Source organism: Neodiprion lecontei, chromosome 5, assembly GCF_021901455.1.
Source record: "Neodiprion lecontei isolate iyNeoLeco1 chromosome 5, iyNeoLeco1.1, whole genome shotgun sequence".
Classification (NCBI taxonomy): Eukaryota; Metazoa; Arthropoda; class Insecta; order Hymenoptera; family Diprionidae; genus Neodiprion; species Neodiprion lecontei.
Genome location: NC_060264.1, coordinates 15,628,875 through 15,644,296, shown reverse-complemented (window position 1 = coordinate 15,644,296; position 15,422 = coordinate 15,628,875). Strand labels below are relative to the sequence as shown.

Here is a 15,422-nt window from a genome sequence, read left to right as displayed (position 1 = left end):
CTCTCAAATTTGGACAATGACGATAACAATGATACTACCAATTCCAGTGATAACCAAGTTGATGAAGCTCTAGAAGTTAATGAGATTCGGGAACTACGGAAGTGGGCGACCGAGTCGAAGATTCCACATGACCATCTCGATAAGCTTTTGCTTATCTTGAGACAAAGATTGCTTCCAGATTTACCATCTTCCTCACCTACTTTCTTACGTACATGGTCTGCAAAGTATAGAATAGAAAAAATGAGAGATTCCAGCACCAATTCTTTAGTGAATTTGTTTATTTTGGAATTGGAAAAGGCTTGCAAGCATGCATCAATACTGCAGCTCACACACGAAGTAATATTATTTTATTGCAAATAAATATCGATGGACTACCTTCATTCAAATCGAGCTCAAAGAATTTTTGGCCAATTTTGTGCAGAATTCAGAACAATCCAGAGATGTGTTAAGAATCTGAGAAATACGGCGTGATTATCGGACCGCGCAACCCCCACCCACTAATGAGACGCGAAAAGCGTGGCCTAGCGGCACGACTGGGGTTGGGACCGAGTTAGTCTGCCCGAGCGCACCGCCGTGAATGTGTGCGTCTCGTTAACTGTATTGTACGTTCCTTTAGAGTTTCTATAGTCTGCAGTATCGATATGCATTTATGTATACGTCTCTAAAAAGTATTGGTGTTAATAAAGAACCGCGCTGTTGTACCGGTCGCATAAAAGTAAAAAGTGCCGCAACCCGAGTTCTCTTTACCACCTAACCTTAATCTACGCCGCTTAGTTAGGAACCATTTGAAAAAAAAAATCCTTTTAATACTTCAGAAGTGGGATACATCAACCACGTGCCGGGTAAAAAACGCGAATATCGGGAAATAAAAAGTGAATGGTGGACGAAAGTGAATTCGAGAAATTCGCGGAGTATCTTTTGAATCCAATGGCGGTACAACGGTCGTTTGTACGCGGGCGTGGTAGAGACATGGCGTCGTTCAACGCTTCACGTAGCGTCGGAGCCCTTGAACCCGAGCAGTGGAACAACGGCCAAAATGGCGACCGTCATGTTGGGCCGAGAAGCGAAGACGGACCTTCCGTGAACGGACTTCAATCGGAGACGCGCGTCGAGGGAGCGAGAGCGGAAACCCCAGGTGAGTACACAGGAGGGGAGGCGACGAATGGCGGTCAGTTACCACCGAAGCTTAGCGGTATCACGGATGACTTACCAACAGCAGCGGTACCGAACGGCCAGTCGTCGGTAAACGAGGCAGCCGCCCCTCCACTGGCAAATGCGTTACGGGCTATATCATCACAAGGTAATACGGATTCTCTCATACAACTTCTCGCCGGACTACTGACCAACCCTCAACCAGCGGCGGTCCCTACCATGTCGACCGGGACACCTTCATATCAAATCGTTCCAGATTTATCTAGCGCGATCGAAAATTTTACAGGCGAGGATGACCGAGTACATGCGTGCGAATGGATTGAAAATCTCGACTCGCTACAAGAACTGCATAATTGGACGGACGAGTACGTGCTTTCGGCTGCGCGCATTCATTTGCGAGGCGGGGCACGTGACTGGGCCAGGACGCATGGGCGAGATTTGACGACGTGGGAGATTTTTCGCGCGCGAATCGCGGACACGTTTATGATTCCGCACGACAAGCCGACGCGGTGGGCCCAAATGTTGGCCCGACGGCAAGGTCGGGACGAGTCAGTATCGGCTTATTTCCATGCCAAGACACGGTTTCTCAAGGGACTAAATCTAAACTTTTGGGAAGAAAAATCACAGATAGTCTCGGGACTGAACTCTCGTGAATTATTCAATTTGGTTATGCCGGGGACACATTATGACCACGATAGCTTGTTACACGCCTTGATTTATTTTGACAGGTGTGTGAAAGAACAAACTTCGGCTTCCTCATCGCGGAAAAGAGGACGCGACAATCCACGACATCAGCAACAACGTACGCAATCGGGCGCGAACGAGACAACGCGTGGGAACGAGGCCCCGCGAGGCGATCCCAATCGTGAGCGTACGCCACCACACGGGCGGAGGTGGGTCGAGCATCGCACTTGTAGCAACTGCAACAAGACGGGGCATTTGTCGCGAAATTGCACTGAACCACGGCGCGAGCAGACGTGCTTCAAATGCAATCAGCCAGGTCATTTGAGTAAAAAATGTACTGCGGGCGCGTCGAAGGAGCCACGGGCGGTGCAACTGGTCGGTAGCGCGCGGGATCCGACCGTGCTCAAATATATAAAAAGTGCGACACTGGACGGAAAATCAGTGACGGCGCACGTGGATACGGGCAGCGCGGAGTGCACCATCTGTGCTTCGACTGTGTTAACGTTAGGTTTGCACATGAACACGGAAACGACACCCCTTAAGCCATGGGGGCCGTCCGAAATTGTCGTACACAGTCTGGGTAAGATACTTGCGGAAGTGAGTATCGACGACGTGTGCGTGAAAGATGTCGAGTTTCAAGTAGTGCCGGACGATTACCAGGGCACGGACGTTTTAATCGGCAGAACATTCACGGATCATGACAGTGTGGATTACGAAAAAATCGGCGCGAAGTTTTCATTTCACCGACCCCGGTTATTGCCGACAGATTGCGTCGAACCGGTTGGAGAAATGCGCACGAACGAACGGGCGGCGATACCTCCGAATTCGATCGCGTTTGTTACGGTGAATACGCACAACGGGCCCCGCGAGTTTCCGTTCGTGAATTGGACAGAAATGGAGCAAGTCATGCCGAAAGGAGCATTGACCATACGCGGCGAGTTATCAACAATCGCGACGATTACGCGTAGCGAGCCACGAAACGCGACGATAAATCCCGGAGACGTGATTATCGGGGGCGAACAACCAGCGACTGTGCGAGCGGAAGTCCTGGCGTTATTAAACGAGTTCCGAGATTGTATTTCGGTGAGCCTACACGATTTAGGATGCGCGAAGGATATCGTCATGGATATCAAATTAAAAGAGGGGGCCGGCCCTGTGTGTTGCAAACCCTATCATCGCGTGACACCCCCCGAACGTGAGACGATACGCGAAATCGTGAGCGAGTGGCGAGAGGCGGGCACCGTCACCGATACGGAGTCACCATACGCGAGTCCGGTGTTGCTAGTCAAGAAGAAAACGGGTGAATCACGATTATGCGTTGACTTCCGGAAGTTGAACGCCGTCACGGAGCGGGTACATTTCTCGCTGCCCAATATAGACGATCACTTAGCGCAAATACGAGACAGTGCGTTGTTCATTATACTGGACTTGGTGCATGGCTATTTGCAGATTCCACTATCACCGGACGCACGTGCAAAAACCGCGATCATCACAACGGAGGAGACCGTCGAATTTACACGCATGGTGTTCGGTTTGATGAATGGCCCCGCCTATTTCTCCAAGGCGATGCATCGAGCGTTGGGACCGTTGCGCGATCGCGTGGCGCTGTTCTATTTGGATGATATTCTCATTCCCGAACGTGACTGGAGTGACCTAAAACCGAAACTACGGGCAGTACTGGAAAGACTGCGAATGGCCGGACTCACAATGAAACTAGCGAAGTGCCGCTTCCTCTTCTCCAAGGTCGCTTATTTAGGACACGAGATCTCGGCCAACGGGATTGAGCCGGGCACGGAGAAAACGAAAGCGATAAAAGAGTTCCCACCGCCGAGAAACGTTCACGAGATACGACGTTTCTTAGGACTTACGAACTACTTCCGGAAATTCGTGCCACATTTTGCGAGTATCGCGAGCCCATTGTCAGCGCTACTAAAGACGAACGAGAAATTCGTATGGGGACCGGAGCAGATCAACGCGTTTGCCACTCTGAAAGAAAAACTAACCGTCGCTCCGGTGTTACAGACATTCAATCCATCGGCGGAGACGGAACTACACACGGATGCGAGCGCAGTGGGCCTAGCCGGTATGCTATTCCAGCGCGATGGGGATGGGCGGATGCGGTTGGTTTACGCGATTAGCCGACGCACGAGCGAGCCCGAGGGCCGCTATCACAGCGGAAAACTGGAATTACTGGCAATTGTTTGGGCGGTATCACGATTGCGAGCAATGCTAGCTAACGTGGAGTTCACCATCGTTACGGATTGCCAGGCATTATGTTTCTTGGACTCACAGAAAACTTTAAATCCACAGGTAATACGGTGGCACGACTTACTCAGCGAATATAACTATAAAATTATGCATCGGCCGGGGGTGAAATTGGCGCACGTGGACGCGCTCAGTAGGGCGCCAGCTGGTGAACCGGAAGAGACCGAGGCACTAGGAGTGTTCGCTGTTAACACAGACGAGGAAATAGTGGCGGTGTATCAGCACGGAGACGAACAACTGCAAATTAAACGGGATATTTTGAGCAAACCTGTGAGTGCGTGGACAAAATATGAACAGAGTTGCGTGAAGGACTACGAATTGCGCGGAGGCATTTTGTACAAAAATCGGGACGGAAGACAACTATTCGTAGTGCCGACAAAAATGCGAAAAAGTATAGTGACACAATTCCACGACTTAAAGAGTCACCCGGGCGCTGAACGAACGGCAGCGCGCATACTGGACCACTACTACTTTCCGGGTGTGAGGAATTATGTGAAACGACACATTCGCGCGTGCCTCAAATGTGTCACGACCAAATCAAAACCAGGGCGACAACCAGGCGAGTTGCACCCGATCCCACCGGGACGGCGCCCTTTCGCCGTCGTTCACTTGGACCACTTGGGCCCCTTCGTCGCGAGTAGTAAGGGCAACAAATATATTCTAGTGATTGTGGATAACCTATCGAAATTTGTCGTCATTCGAGCGGTGCGCGACACGCGAGCGGCGAGTACAGTCCGCGTGTTGAACGAATTTGTCGAGAATTACGGAGCGCCCGAACGCGTGGTGTCAGACCGAGGGACGTGTTTCACGTCAACACAATTCAGCCGCTTCTGTAACGACCATGGTATAAAACATACGCTCAACTCCCCACGGCACCCACAGGCAAACGGCCAGGTGGAACGAGTCAATGCCACCTTGGTTGCAGCAATCCGGAGCAATCTCGCTGAAGACGGCGGGCGAACATAGGATCGCGAGATACGTTCGATTCAATTGGATCTGAACGAAATGCGGAATGCAAGTACTGGTAAGAGTCCATTTGAAATAGTCTACGGGTACGCTCCTAGGCGGAACAAGGGCACGCTTCGCAGAATCACGGCCGCAGAAACGGAGCAATATGAATCAACGGAGCAACGACATGAGTACGCGCGTAGCAACATCGAGATCGCACAACAGCGAATGAAGGAGCGATATGACGCCGGCAGAACACGGAATATATATATAGACAAGGGAAGCGTTGTGTTCATGAAAACCGTACCCCCTTCCACGGGAGAATCGACGAAATTACATCCAAAATACCGCGGCCCCTTACTAGTCACGGAAAAACTCCCAGGGGACACTTTGCACGTCGCCGACGTAAATCCGGATGCAGCAGGAAAACGATACGTAACAACAGCTCACGCGAGTCAACTCCGAGTGTGGGAACCACACGTCGATGATGTCAGCGAATCGGAAGATGTATCGAGTGACGAGAGTGAGGAGACACGCAACGAGCAAGTGTGTGAACCGAGAACGAATAAAGTGCGTCGCGAAAGGAAAGTCAGTGATCAGGGTAATGAAAGTTTGCCCTCGCCGAAACGCACCAGACGTAAGCCGATGTACTCAAGTGATTACGTCATCGAGTAGAGGACAATATAAGCTTGTATAAGTGTAAAATGTACGTGTGGTTGTGTGAAAATGTAGAAAGGAAGAAACGAACGATAAAACGTAGTTTTCCCTTGCAAAAAAAAAGAGAAGTTTCTTAGTAGTTTGTATAACGGTTTGTTACGGGTAGTATTATAAGCACAAATTGTCAAACCACGCATTCGAGGACGAACGCATAAATAGCGTGGCCGAGTGTTAAGAATCTGAGAAATACGGCGTGATTATCGGACCGCGCAACCCCCACCCACTAATGAGACGCGAAAAGCGTGGCCTAGCGGCACGACTGGGGTTGGGGCCGAGTTAGTCTGCCCGAGCGCACCGCCGTGAATGTGTGCGTCTCGTTAACTGTATTGTACGTTCCTTTAGAGTTTCTTTAGTCTGCAGTATCGATATGCATTTATGTATACGTCTCTAAAAAGTATTGGTGTTAATAAAGAACCGCGCTGTTGTACCGGTCGCATAAAAGTAAAAAGTGCCGCCACCCGAGTTCTCTTTACCACCTAACTGTAGTATCCGTAACGGGTAGCGTGAGCTAGCGAGGATATGAGAGGGTGTGTGTGTGGTCAAGAGACGAGTCAATTGTCGCCGAGCCGTGCTGGTGTCCGGCTCGAGGATTGTATGAACTAATAAAGGGTTTGGAAGAAATCATAATCGTGTGTTTCCCTAAATACCCTACAGTGGCGACGAGGATGGGATAAGTGTGTAACCGAATAAATTAATCGAAAAAAAACTAAACGAGCAAATTAATCGAAAAAGTAATCGAAAAGAAAATTAAGCAAAACAATAAACGGAAAAGTAAAACGTGCTGATGCGGTGTGAAGACGACTGTATAGACTGGAAGACTATAGAAAACGCAGTGTACAGTGGAAAGACCACGTGGATTTACGCGTTAACTAAAGTTGAATTGCTAGAGATTTGCAAACGGTGGGAGGTGATTGAACAAACGAATGCGTCAATAGACGTGATCCGACAAAAACTTTCGCGGTTCGTAAAAGAACAAGGCCCGTTTCTGGAATTATTAAATAAGTTCGAAATCGTAGAAGACCTTGAAGAATCAGCCATGGCGGCCGCATCGTGGTTTGGCAATATAGAACCCTTTCGTAAAGGAGGAAATTGGAGTGCGTTTGTGCAGCAGTTAGAGGCATTTAGTATGTTGAACAACATTGCGGCGGACAAGAAAGCAGCATTACTGCTAACACAGGTGTCTCAAGAAGTGTTCGCCGAGATTCCGGCGATCTGCGAGACCGAAACACCATTGTCTCTAACGTACGAGGCACTGAAAGAAAAACTCGAGAGCCATTATCAACCAAAGCCGAATCAGCAGTTACAGCGGTTCTCGTTCCGAGCACGTAAACAAGGTCGTAATGAGTCAATACGAGACTTTGTGACAGCGCTGAGATCCCTGGCGTTGAAATGCCAATTCCAAACAAATGAAATAAATAGCCAGTTAAAGGATCAATTGATAACGGGGGTATATAATCAACGCGTTCGGTACGAATTATTGAAGGCATCGGCCGACGAATCTTTCGAGAACTTGCTACGGCTGGCGAAAACGGTCGAGCTCGCTGACGCAAAAGCCGCGAGTTTAGGAACTCCGAACGTTGTAAACACAGGATCGACCCCGGACAATAATACAACGGTGGCACAAGACGCAGATATACACACGATACAAACGGGACGAAACAGAACCGCAACCAATCGAGGCAGAGGGAATTTCTACGGCCAAGCGTCGCGTAGAGGATGGTCAGCCCCACGGGGCGGGGGCAGAGGACAACAACGATCTCAAAATCAACAAAGCCAAGGCGCCGGGCGTACTGCGGGAAGCGAGAGGATCTGTTTTTGCTGCGGTGGCACCAATCACATAAAAGCAAATTGCTCGCTACAAAATAAATATTGCAGCGAGTGTGGAAACCAAGGCCACATTTTCAAAATGTGCAGACGCGCCGGACGAGGTGGCCAAACTCGAAACCAAAACTACGTGGGAGATGGGGAGACAGCCGAGACACAAGAGCATTTGCGCGAAGAGTTCTCTGAGGACGAAGAGCGATTTGCGAGCGATTTTTGGCCAGTTCGAGAGAGCGGTAATGTGGAATACGAGTTAAAAAAAAAAGTCAATCCGCAGTTTGTAACGATTAAAGTCAATAACATACCATTGAAAATGGAGATAGATTCGGGTGCGGGAGTATCGGCCATATCAAAGAATTGCTACGAAAAATGGTTTGCGGAAATACCATTAATAACATCGAAGATTTCATTGCGGACATACGATAAGCAGAAATTACCACCACTAGGGTACATTCAAGTCGAAGCAGAGAAAAACTGTGTTAAAAGCAAGGAATTATTATATGTAGTTAGCGAAGGTAGCTGGCCGATAATGGGCAGAAGTTGGCTGCAGGCATTTGGGATGTGGCCGCTAGTTTTTCCAAACGATCCGCGAGAACATATAAATAGTACCATCGCCCAAACAGGTGACGATGACGTGACAAAAAGAAAACAAATAACATGTCAACTCCAAAAAGAATTTCCAGGCGTGTTCGCAGCGGGTATCGGAACGTTCACTAAAGGCGAATTGAAATTAACGTTGATTGAGGGAGCCACGCCGAAATTTCTGCAGCCAAGAAAAATGCCCTGGGCATTGCGCGATAAAGTAGAGAATGAATTAGCCAGATTACAGCAGCTTGCAATTATATCACCAGTAGAATATTCCGATTGGGGCACGCCAATTGTGCCAGTTTTGAAGAGTAACGGTACATTACGTTTGTGCGGAGATTATAAAGTGACTTTAAATAAATATCTTGAGGTCGATCGCTACCCCTTACCGCGAGTTGAAGAAGTTTTAGAGACATTAAGAGGTGGAAAAATATTCACAAAATTGGACCTATCAGAAGCCTACCAACAGCTACCATTAACACAAGAATCTCAAAAACTAGTGGTAATCAGTACTCATATCGGATTGTTTAAATACCACAGGTTGCCGTACGGGGTAGCGACGGGACCAGGATCATTTCAAAGGGTCATGACTTCTCTATTATTAGGCATACCGGGCACGATCGTTTTTATTGACGATATTCTCATTACAGCGGCAACACTAGAAATACATACAGACAGAGTGCGAGAGGTACTAAAGCGTTTAAACGAGGGAGGTTTGCGTTTAAAATTCGAAAAATGTAAATTCTTTAAAAACGAGGTGTGTTATTTGGGGTTTCGTATTAACCAAGAAGGGATTCGACCTTTAGAGGCGAAAATAAAGAGTGTAAAAGATGCACCAAAACCAAAGGACGTGTCGGAATTGAGAAGCTTTTTGGGGTCGATCAATTATTACGGTCGTTTTATTGAAAATATGGCCCAGAAATTGCGGGCTCTTTACGAATGTCTCGAGAAAGATAAGTTCGAGTGGACGGAGGTCTGTGACAAAACTTTTGAAAAAATCAAACGCGAACTCGTGTCCGATAAAATCTTAGCGCACTTCGACCCCCAAAAGCAGACAGTTCTCACTTGCGATGCATCCCCGTATGGGATAAGTGCCGTGTTGGCGCACAGAGATGAGGAAGGTAACGATCGACCGATATGTTTCGCGAGCCGGACTTTAACGAGTACCGAGCGAAATTACACTCATCTGGATAAAGAAGGCCTGGCAATCATTTTTGGGGTGCGCAAATATTTCGGATATCTGTACGGACATAAATTCATATTACAAACAGATTCAGCAGCTTTAGCGCGTATATTCGATCCGAGTAAAGCGATCCCAGAGATGGCAGCAGCACGATTGCAAAGATGGGCACTATTTCTCGCGCCGTTTGAGTATACTATTAAACACATTCAAGGGAAAAAAAATTATGCAGACTGGTTAAGTAGACTACCATTGCCGAAAACAAAAGATGATGCTAAAGAATTTCCGATTTTACAGAATACGATGTATACCCATGTGAATTGCGTTAAAGACTATGATTTCGCGACCCTCGATTGGAAGGCGGTAAGAAAATGTACACGGGAAGATGAAACTTTGAGCAAAGTAATACGATATTGTATGGATGGTTGGGAAGAAAAATCTCCGATTGACGAAAGTCTTAAAACTTTCTGGAATAAGCGCGAATCATTAACAATTGATCAAGGTTGCGTCTTATGGGGACACCGAGTGGTGATTCCAAATAAACTAAGAGAGATAGTACTTAAAGAGTTACATTACAGTCATTTTGGTGTTACAAGAATGAAAGCGCTCGCTCGATCTTTTGTGTGGTGGCCGGAGATTAATATACAAATTGAGTCAATCACGCAGGTATGCCGCGCTTGTTTAGAAACTAAAAAATCGCCGCCGAAAATTGCTTTGACACCGTGGGCTTGGCCTACAACACCGTGGCACAGAATACATGCGGATTTCTTGGGGCCTTTTAACGGTAAAACGGTACTCGTGATAGTGGACAGCCATTCAAAATGGCCCGAAGCTATAATCATGCAATCGATGAGCGAATCTCATACGATAAAAGCGTTCGAGGAAGTGTTTGCTCGACATGGGTACCCTGCTCATTTGATTACGGACAATTATTCGACGTTCGTAGGTAAAGCGTTTCAGTCATTGCTAAAAGTAGGGGGTGTTAGACACAGTACAACGCCACCGTATTGTCCGGCTACAAATGGAGCGGCGGAGAATTTTGTGGGGACTTTCAAACGCAAAGTCGCATGTATTATGGCGGACGGTTTTAATCTCCAAGAAGCAATAACTAAATTCTTATTTGATTATCGTAGCACCCCCCATGCCACCACACAAAGGACTCCAGCGAGTTTAGCACTCGGTAGAGAACTCAAAACTCGTTTTTCATGACTTCGGCCGACGCCGGTCAACGAGTGCATAGTCACCCATCAATCGCGTCAAATTCAAAATTATGCGGGGAAAAGAGAAAGTACATTAAAAGTCGGTGATTCGGTGATGGCTCGAGAATATAAACAGGGGGGAAAAGCAGCGTGGAAACCGGGCACTGTAGAGAAAGAATTAATAGCGGGCGTCACGTATCTCATTCGCATCGACGAAAAGACAGTTTGGAAAAGACACGCAAACCAGTTGATCAAGTATGATGGTTCGATTGTAGCAGAACAAAACGAGGCTGAAAAGAAGCAGCAGACCTTACTACAGCCTAGGCCCATGGTTCGTCGATCGGAGCGGTTACAAAATAAGAAGGGGGAGATGTAGTATCCGTAACGGGTAGCGTGAGCTAGCGAGGATATGAGAGGGTGTGTGTGTGGTCAAGAGACGAGTCAATTGTCGCCGAGCCGTGCTGGTGTCCGGCTCGAGGATTGTATGAACTAATAAAGGGTTTGGAAGAAATCATAATCGTGTGTTTCCCTAAATACCCTACACTAACCTTAATCTACGCCGCTTAGTTAGGAACCATTTGAAAAAAAAATCCTTCTAATAGATGTATTAGCCCTTTTTAATTGCCATGTATTCTGGTGATTCAGCGCCTGAGTATGTCGAGGAATTTTTGCAAAAATTCATAGACGAGCTCAATCAGTTCCAACAGGAAGGCATGGAGGTTAGAATGCTTGTGAACGGGGTGAGGTTCGTGGCGACAGAGTCGATAGAACGACAGTGTACCCATTCAATGGCCTTCAAAAAAGAACAGATTTTTCTTTCAGGAGTTATTCGCAACCAGAATACCATAACGGTGAGTAGGGGTGTAATATACTTTTCGTATATATCGAGGTTTTTATCGTAAAGCTGGTATGACGCTGGTTTCATGTCCAACTTCACTATCTTACCTCATGCTGCGGCTGACTAACTTGTCTGTTTCATATATTTTCAAGATAAACTCACTTATAACTGGCTCGATTGCAGGTCCATCACCACTATTACGAATTGAATTACCGATAGATATGATAAGATGTATCCTGTTAGACTTTCAACACTTAGGATGTCATGGTGCAATGAAAAAATTAGCAGAGAGTTGGTATAGTGGAGATCTTAATGTAAAGATGGGACCAAGGGAAAGAGAAGAACTGTCAAGACGAATGGAAAGTTTGTCAACTCAGGTACCTTCTGAATTTCCCAGAAAGCCAAGATCAACACGCTTTCTTGCAAAGTTCAAAGCAATTGAATACAGATTTCTGTTATTATACTGTGGGCCAATTATATTGAAGAATATCTTAAGTGAAGATCTGTACGATCACTTCCTACTGCTCCATGTTGCATTCAGAATCTTGAGCTCTGAAGAACTTCTGCAAAAGTATAAAGATCAAGCCAAAAAGTACCTCAAAAGCTTTTGTTTGACACTGACAGATCTGTATAGGCTAAAAGCTCTTGTGATAAACATGCACAATCTGATTCACATAGTAGACGATGTAGAGTTTATGAAATGTAATTTGAGTAAAATGACTGCATTTCCTTTTCAAAACTATCTGGAAACCATGAAAAAACTTATACGCAGTGGAAATCGTCCATTAACACAATTCTGCAGACGTTACTATGAAACAGATTTACAGAACAGTGGTCTAGCTTCCATACCGCCCATGATTGAAATTCTCTGTGAGGATGCTGAGCGTAATATATCTCTCTATCTAATAAAAAAGTCCTGTACCGCAAGAACAAATGAAAAAGAAGATTTTAACAGCAACAGGTAAAAAAGATTATAATAATAATAGTATACACATGAGGTTGTCGGTGGGGTAAGATGCCGAAAACAAAACAAAAAGTTTCTAGCAAGCTATGAAGTTAGTGTCAAGTGATTGACAGCTGTCATCGGCTGTTTATGACAGTCTTTGACAAATATCTTCCTAACACAAAAAAAATAAATATACAAAAGAGAATTATCAAGACGATTCCCGACGGGAATTGTCTTTTTCGTGCGCTGGCGTATTGTGTACATGGCACTCAAGTTCGACACGCAGAGGTGAGACTGAGTATCGTTTCGAATATAGTTGATAATTGGTCTACATTTGCGGGCTTTATTACAGGTAATGTCAAACGGTGCCGTGATTAAGTCACTTGGTGATTACAAATCACACATGAATAAAAATGGAATTTACGGGAGAAAAGCAGAATTAGCTGCAGCTGCGGACATTTTTAAGGTATGTTTAATCGTGTATCGCAGAGAACAAATTCATCCCCACCAAATCGGATCCCAAGATGAAAGACAATTCTCGCTACTCTTTACCGGCGACGGAGACAGTGAACACTTTGATGTCTTGCAGAACCAAAATAAAATTCAGATAGTGAGTAATAATTATCAAAAGTAACAAGAAAATGATAGTAAATCTAAATATATCACCAAGCAGTCAAAAGGACAGCCAGGATTTACGTTGGCAATGGAGAAAGGAGGAGTTTCAATCAGCAGACAAGGCGATGGAGACGGTGAATGGTCGGACGTATCACAAAACAAAAATGAAAATAAAATTGTAAGTGCGAATAACCGAATAAGCCATAGAATAATATCAAACAAATATTCGTATAACCAGGTAAGAGGACGACCAGGATCTATGTTGACCACAAGAGAAAGAGGTGTTTTGCGGAGTAAACAGCAACGCAAATATGGAGAAAAAAATAATATAAAGTAGGTGATTTTAGAGAATAACCGGCAGAGCGGTAGCAAAAGTAATTCAGCAATGGTGAGTGGTAGCCGAAATAATTCAGCGAAGGGTGTCGAAGAATTATAAGAATCGATTGTGATTATTGATTTGGAAAATAAATCAAAAGGACGACCAACCAATATTATGGACATAGAAGAGAGAAAAATTAGACGACGAGAACAGCAGCGAAAATATAGGGAAGCGAACAAAAAATATCATACTGGCAAACATATCAGCATAAGTAATGAAACAGAACTTGAGGAGAGTGAAGAAATATCAAGTCAAGGACATAGATCGATATCAATGGAGAAGGAACACCATTTTTCAACCAACGAACAGAAGCTTAGATTGATGAAAAAAAGAAAAGTTAGCACAGAAGGAATTGAACTGGACAGCAAGAGACAACGAGTAAATGAAACGACAGACGAAAAAGAAGTGTATCAACGACTTATGAGCAAAAATAACGTATCTGAAATTCATGTTTGTGAAGAAATATTAAGTGCCAGTGATACGTCGACATCGACGGACAAGGAACTGTCTGTATTCAGCCAAACAATAGAAGATAGCAGAGACAGGTTGGAATTAGACAGAAACAGAGAACGAGTGGAAGCAATGAATAGTGAACCAGTCCTTTCTCAGCGAACTCGCCTAAGAATCATTGCTGAGCATTGTTACAACGGGGATATTGAAAAAGGCATTTTTAAAACTGGGGAGCAACAGACATGGGTGAAATGAAAGTAAAATGTAAACATTGCAATGCAGAAAGGTTCAAATACGAAACAGGAAGGGTGGCAAATAATTGCTGTCATCGAGGAAAAATAACATTACCACCATTAACGGAATATCCTGATGTACTTCAACGTCTGCGAGAAGGGAATGACGAAGTATCAAGACACTACAGACAACATATACGATCATATAATGACGCGTTTGCGTTTGCATCATTCAATTGCACCGTGGCAGATATGGGGAATTGAGGATCATATGTGATGAAAATAATCGGGGATGTGAGTTACAAAATATCTACAAGTTTAGACACCGCAAACAATAACCGACCGAGATATGGACAAATTTACATCTACGACGCACAAACTCAGCTAGCGCTGAGAGAAAATGACGCAAGAAGAGCAAGCCTGTTAGAAATTATTGGTAGACTAATAATAGGTATCAATCCTTATGCAGAAAATTTAAAAACACTGTACGAGCGATTTGTTAAGGGAGAAAGCCTGGTGAGATTAAACTTTGTTGCACTCAAGGAAAACGATAGACGGCGGTACAATGCGCCAACCTGTAGTGAGCTATAGCAGCTCTAATCGTTTCAAATAACGGGGCAGTATCTGAAAATATAGAAGTACAAGTATTTCCAAAACAAGACTGTGCAGTTGGAGATGTGCCGAAATATTCGCATCACGTTGATCCAATGACTTTGCCATGAGTATTTCCGAGCGCTGATTTAGGATGGAGCTATAATATGAAACACATAGGAACAAACAAGACAATCTCTCCTGTTCAATACTATGGACATCGATTGGCCTTACGTCGAGGTGAAGCACAGAATCAGTTGTTGCGGAGCAGACAATTGACACAACACTATTTGATTCACGCATATCACAATCGAATCGCAGCGTTTATTGTTTTTAAGAAATAATCAGAAGCAACTGCGTGTAGAATGTTACAAGGGAATGACTGATCATATATCAAATAGTGAAGCGAATACGTCGGATCGAACAAGACTTGGCGACCAAATGGTTTTACCCTCAACATTTTCCGGCAGCATGCGACACATGCAACAGCAGTACCAAGAAGCAATGGTAATAACAAGAAAAGTTAGTCGACCGGATTTATTCATCACAATGACATGTAATCCTAAGTGGTCGGAAATATGTAGGGTATTAAAAGATTTTCCTTCGGGTACCACTGCAAACGACATTCCAACAATAGCTTGTCGAATATTTAATATGCGGCTACAACAGGCACTAAAGGAAATCGAAAGCGGTTCAGTATTTGGAAAGATTGAAGGATACGTATACACAGTTGAATTTCAGAAGAGAGGCTTACCGCATGCTCACATACTATTTATCTTAAATAACAATGACAAAATTTTTACTTTAGAAGCAATTGAC

At 45.1% G+C, this 15,422-nt stretch overlaps 2 protein-coding genes across 2 annotated transcripts in view; both read left to right on the top strand.

Moving 5' to 3' along the window:
- LOC107227284 (WD repeat-containing protein 48) overlaps positions 1–15,422 on the top strand; it is a 503,573-nt gene that overhangs the window by 154,959 nt on the left and 333,192 nt on the right. The window lies entirely within an intron of this gene.
- On the top strand, positions 6,803–14,034 carry LOC124294411. The gene is made up of 8 exons (XM_046739380.1): positions 6,803–8,885; positions 8,979–9,293; positions 11,197–11,296; positions 11,374–11,402; positions 11,573–11,766; positions 11,875–12,091; positions 12,209–12,274; positions 13,790–14,034. Exons 1-8 carry the CDS (start codon positions 6,803–6,805, stop codon positions 14,032–14,034), a joined length of 3,249 nt encoding a protein of 1,082 aa, XP_046595336.1.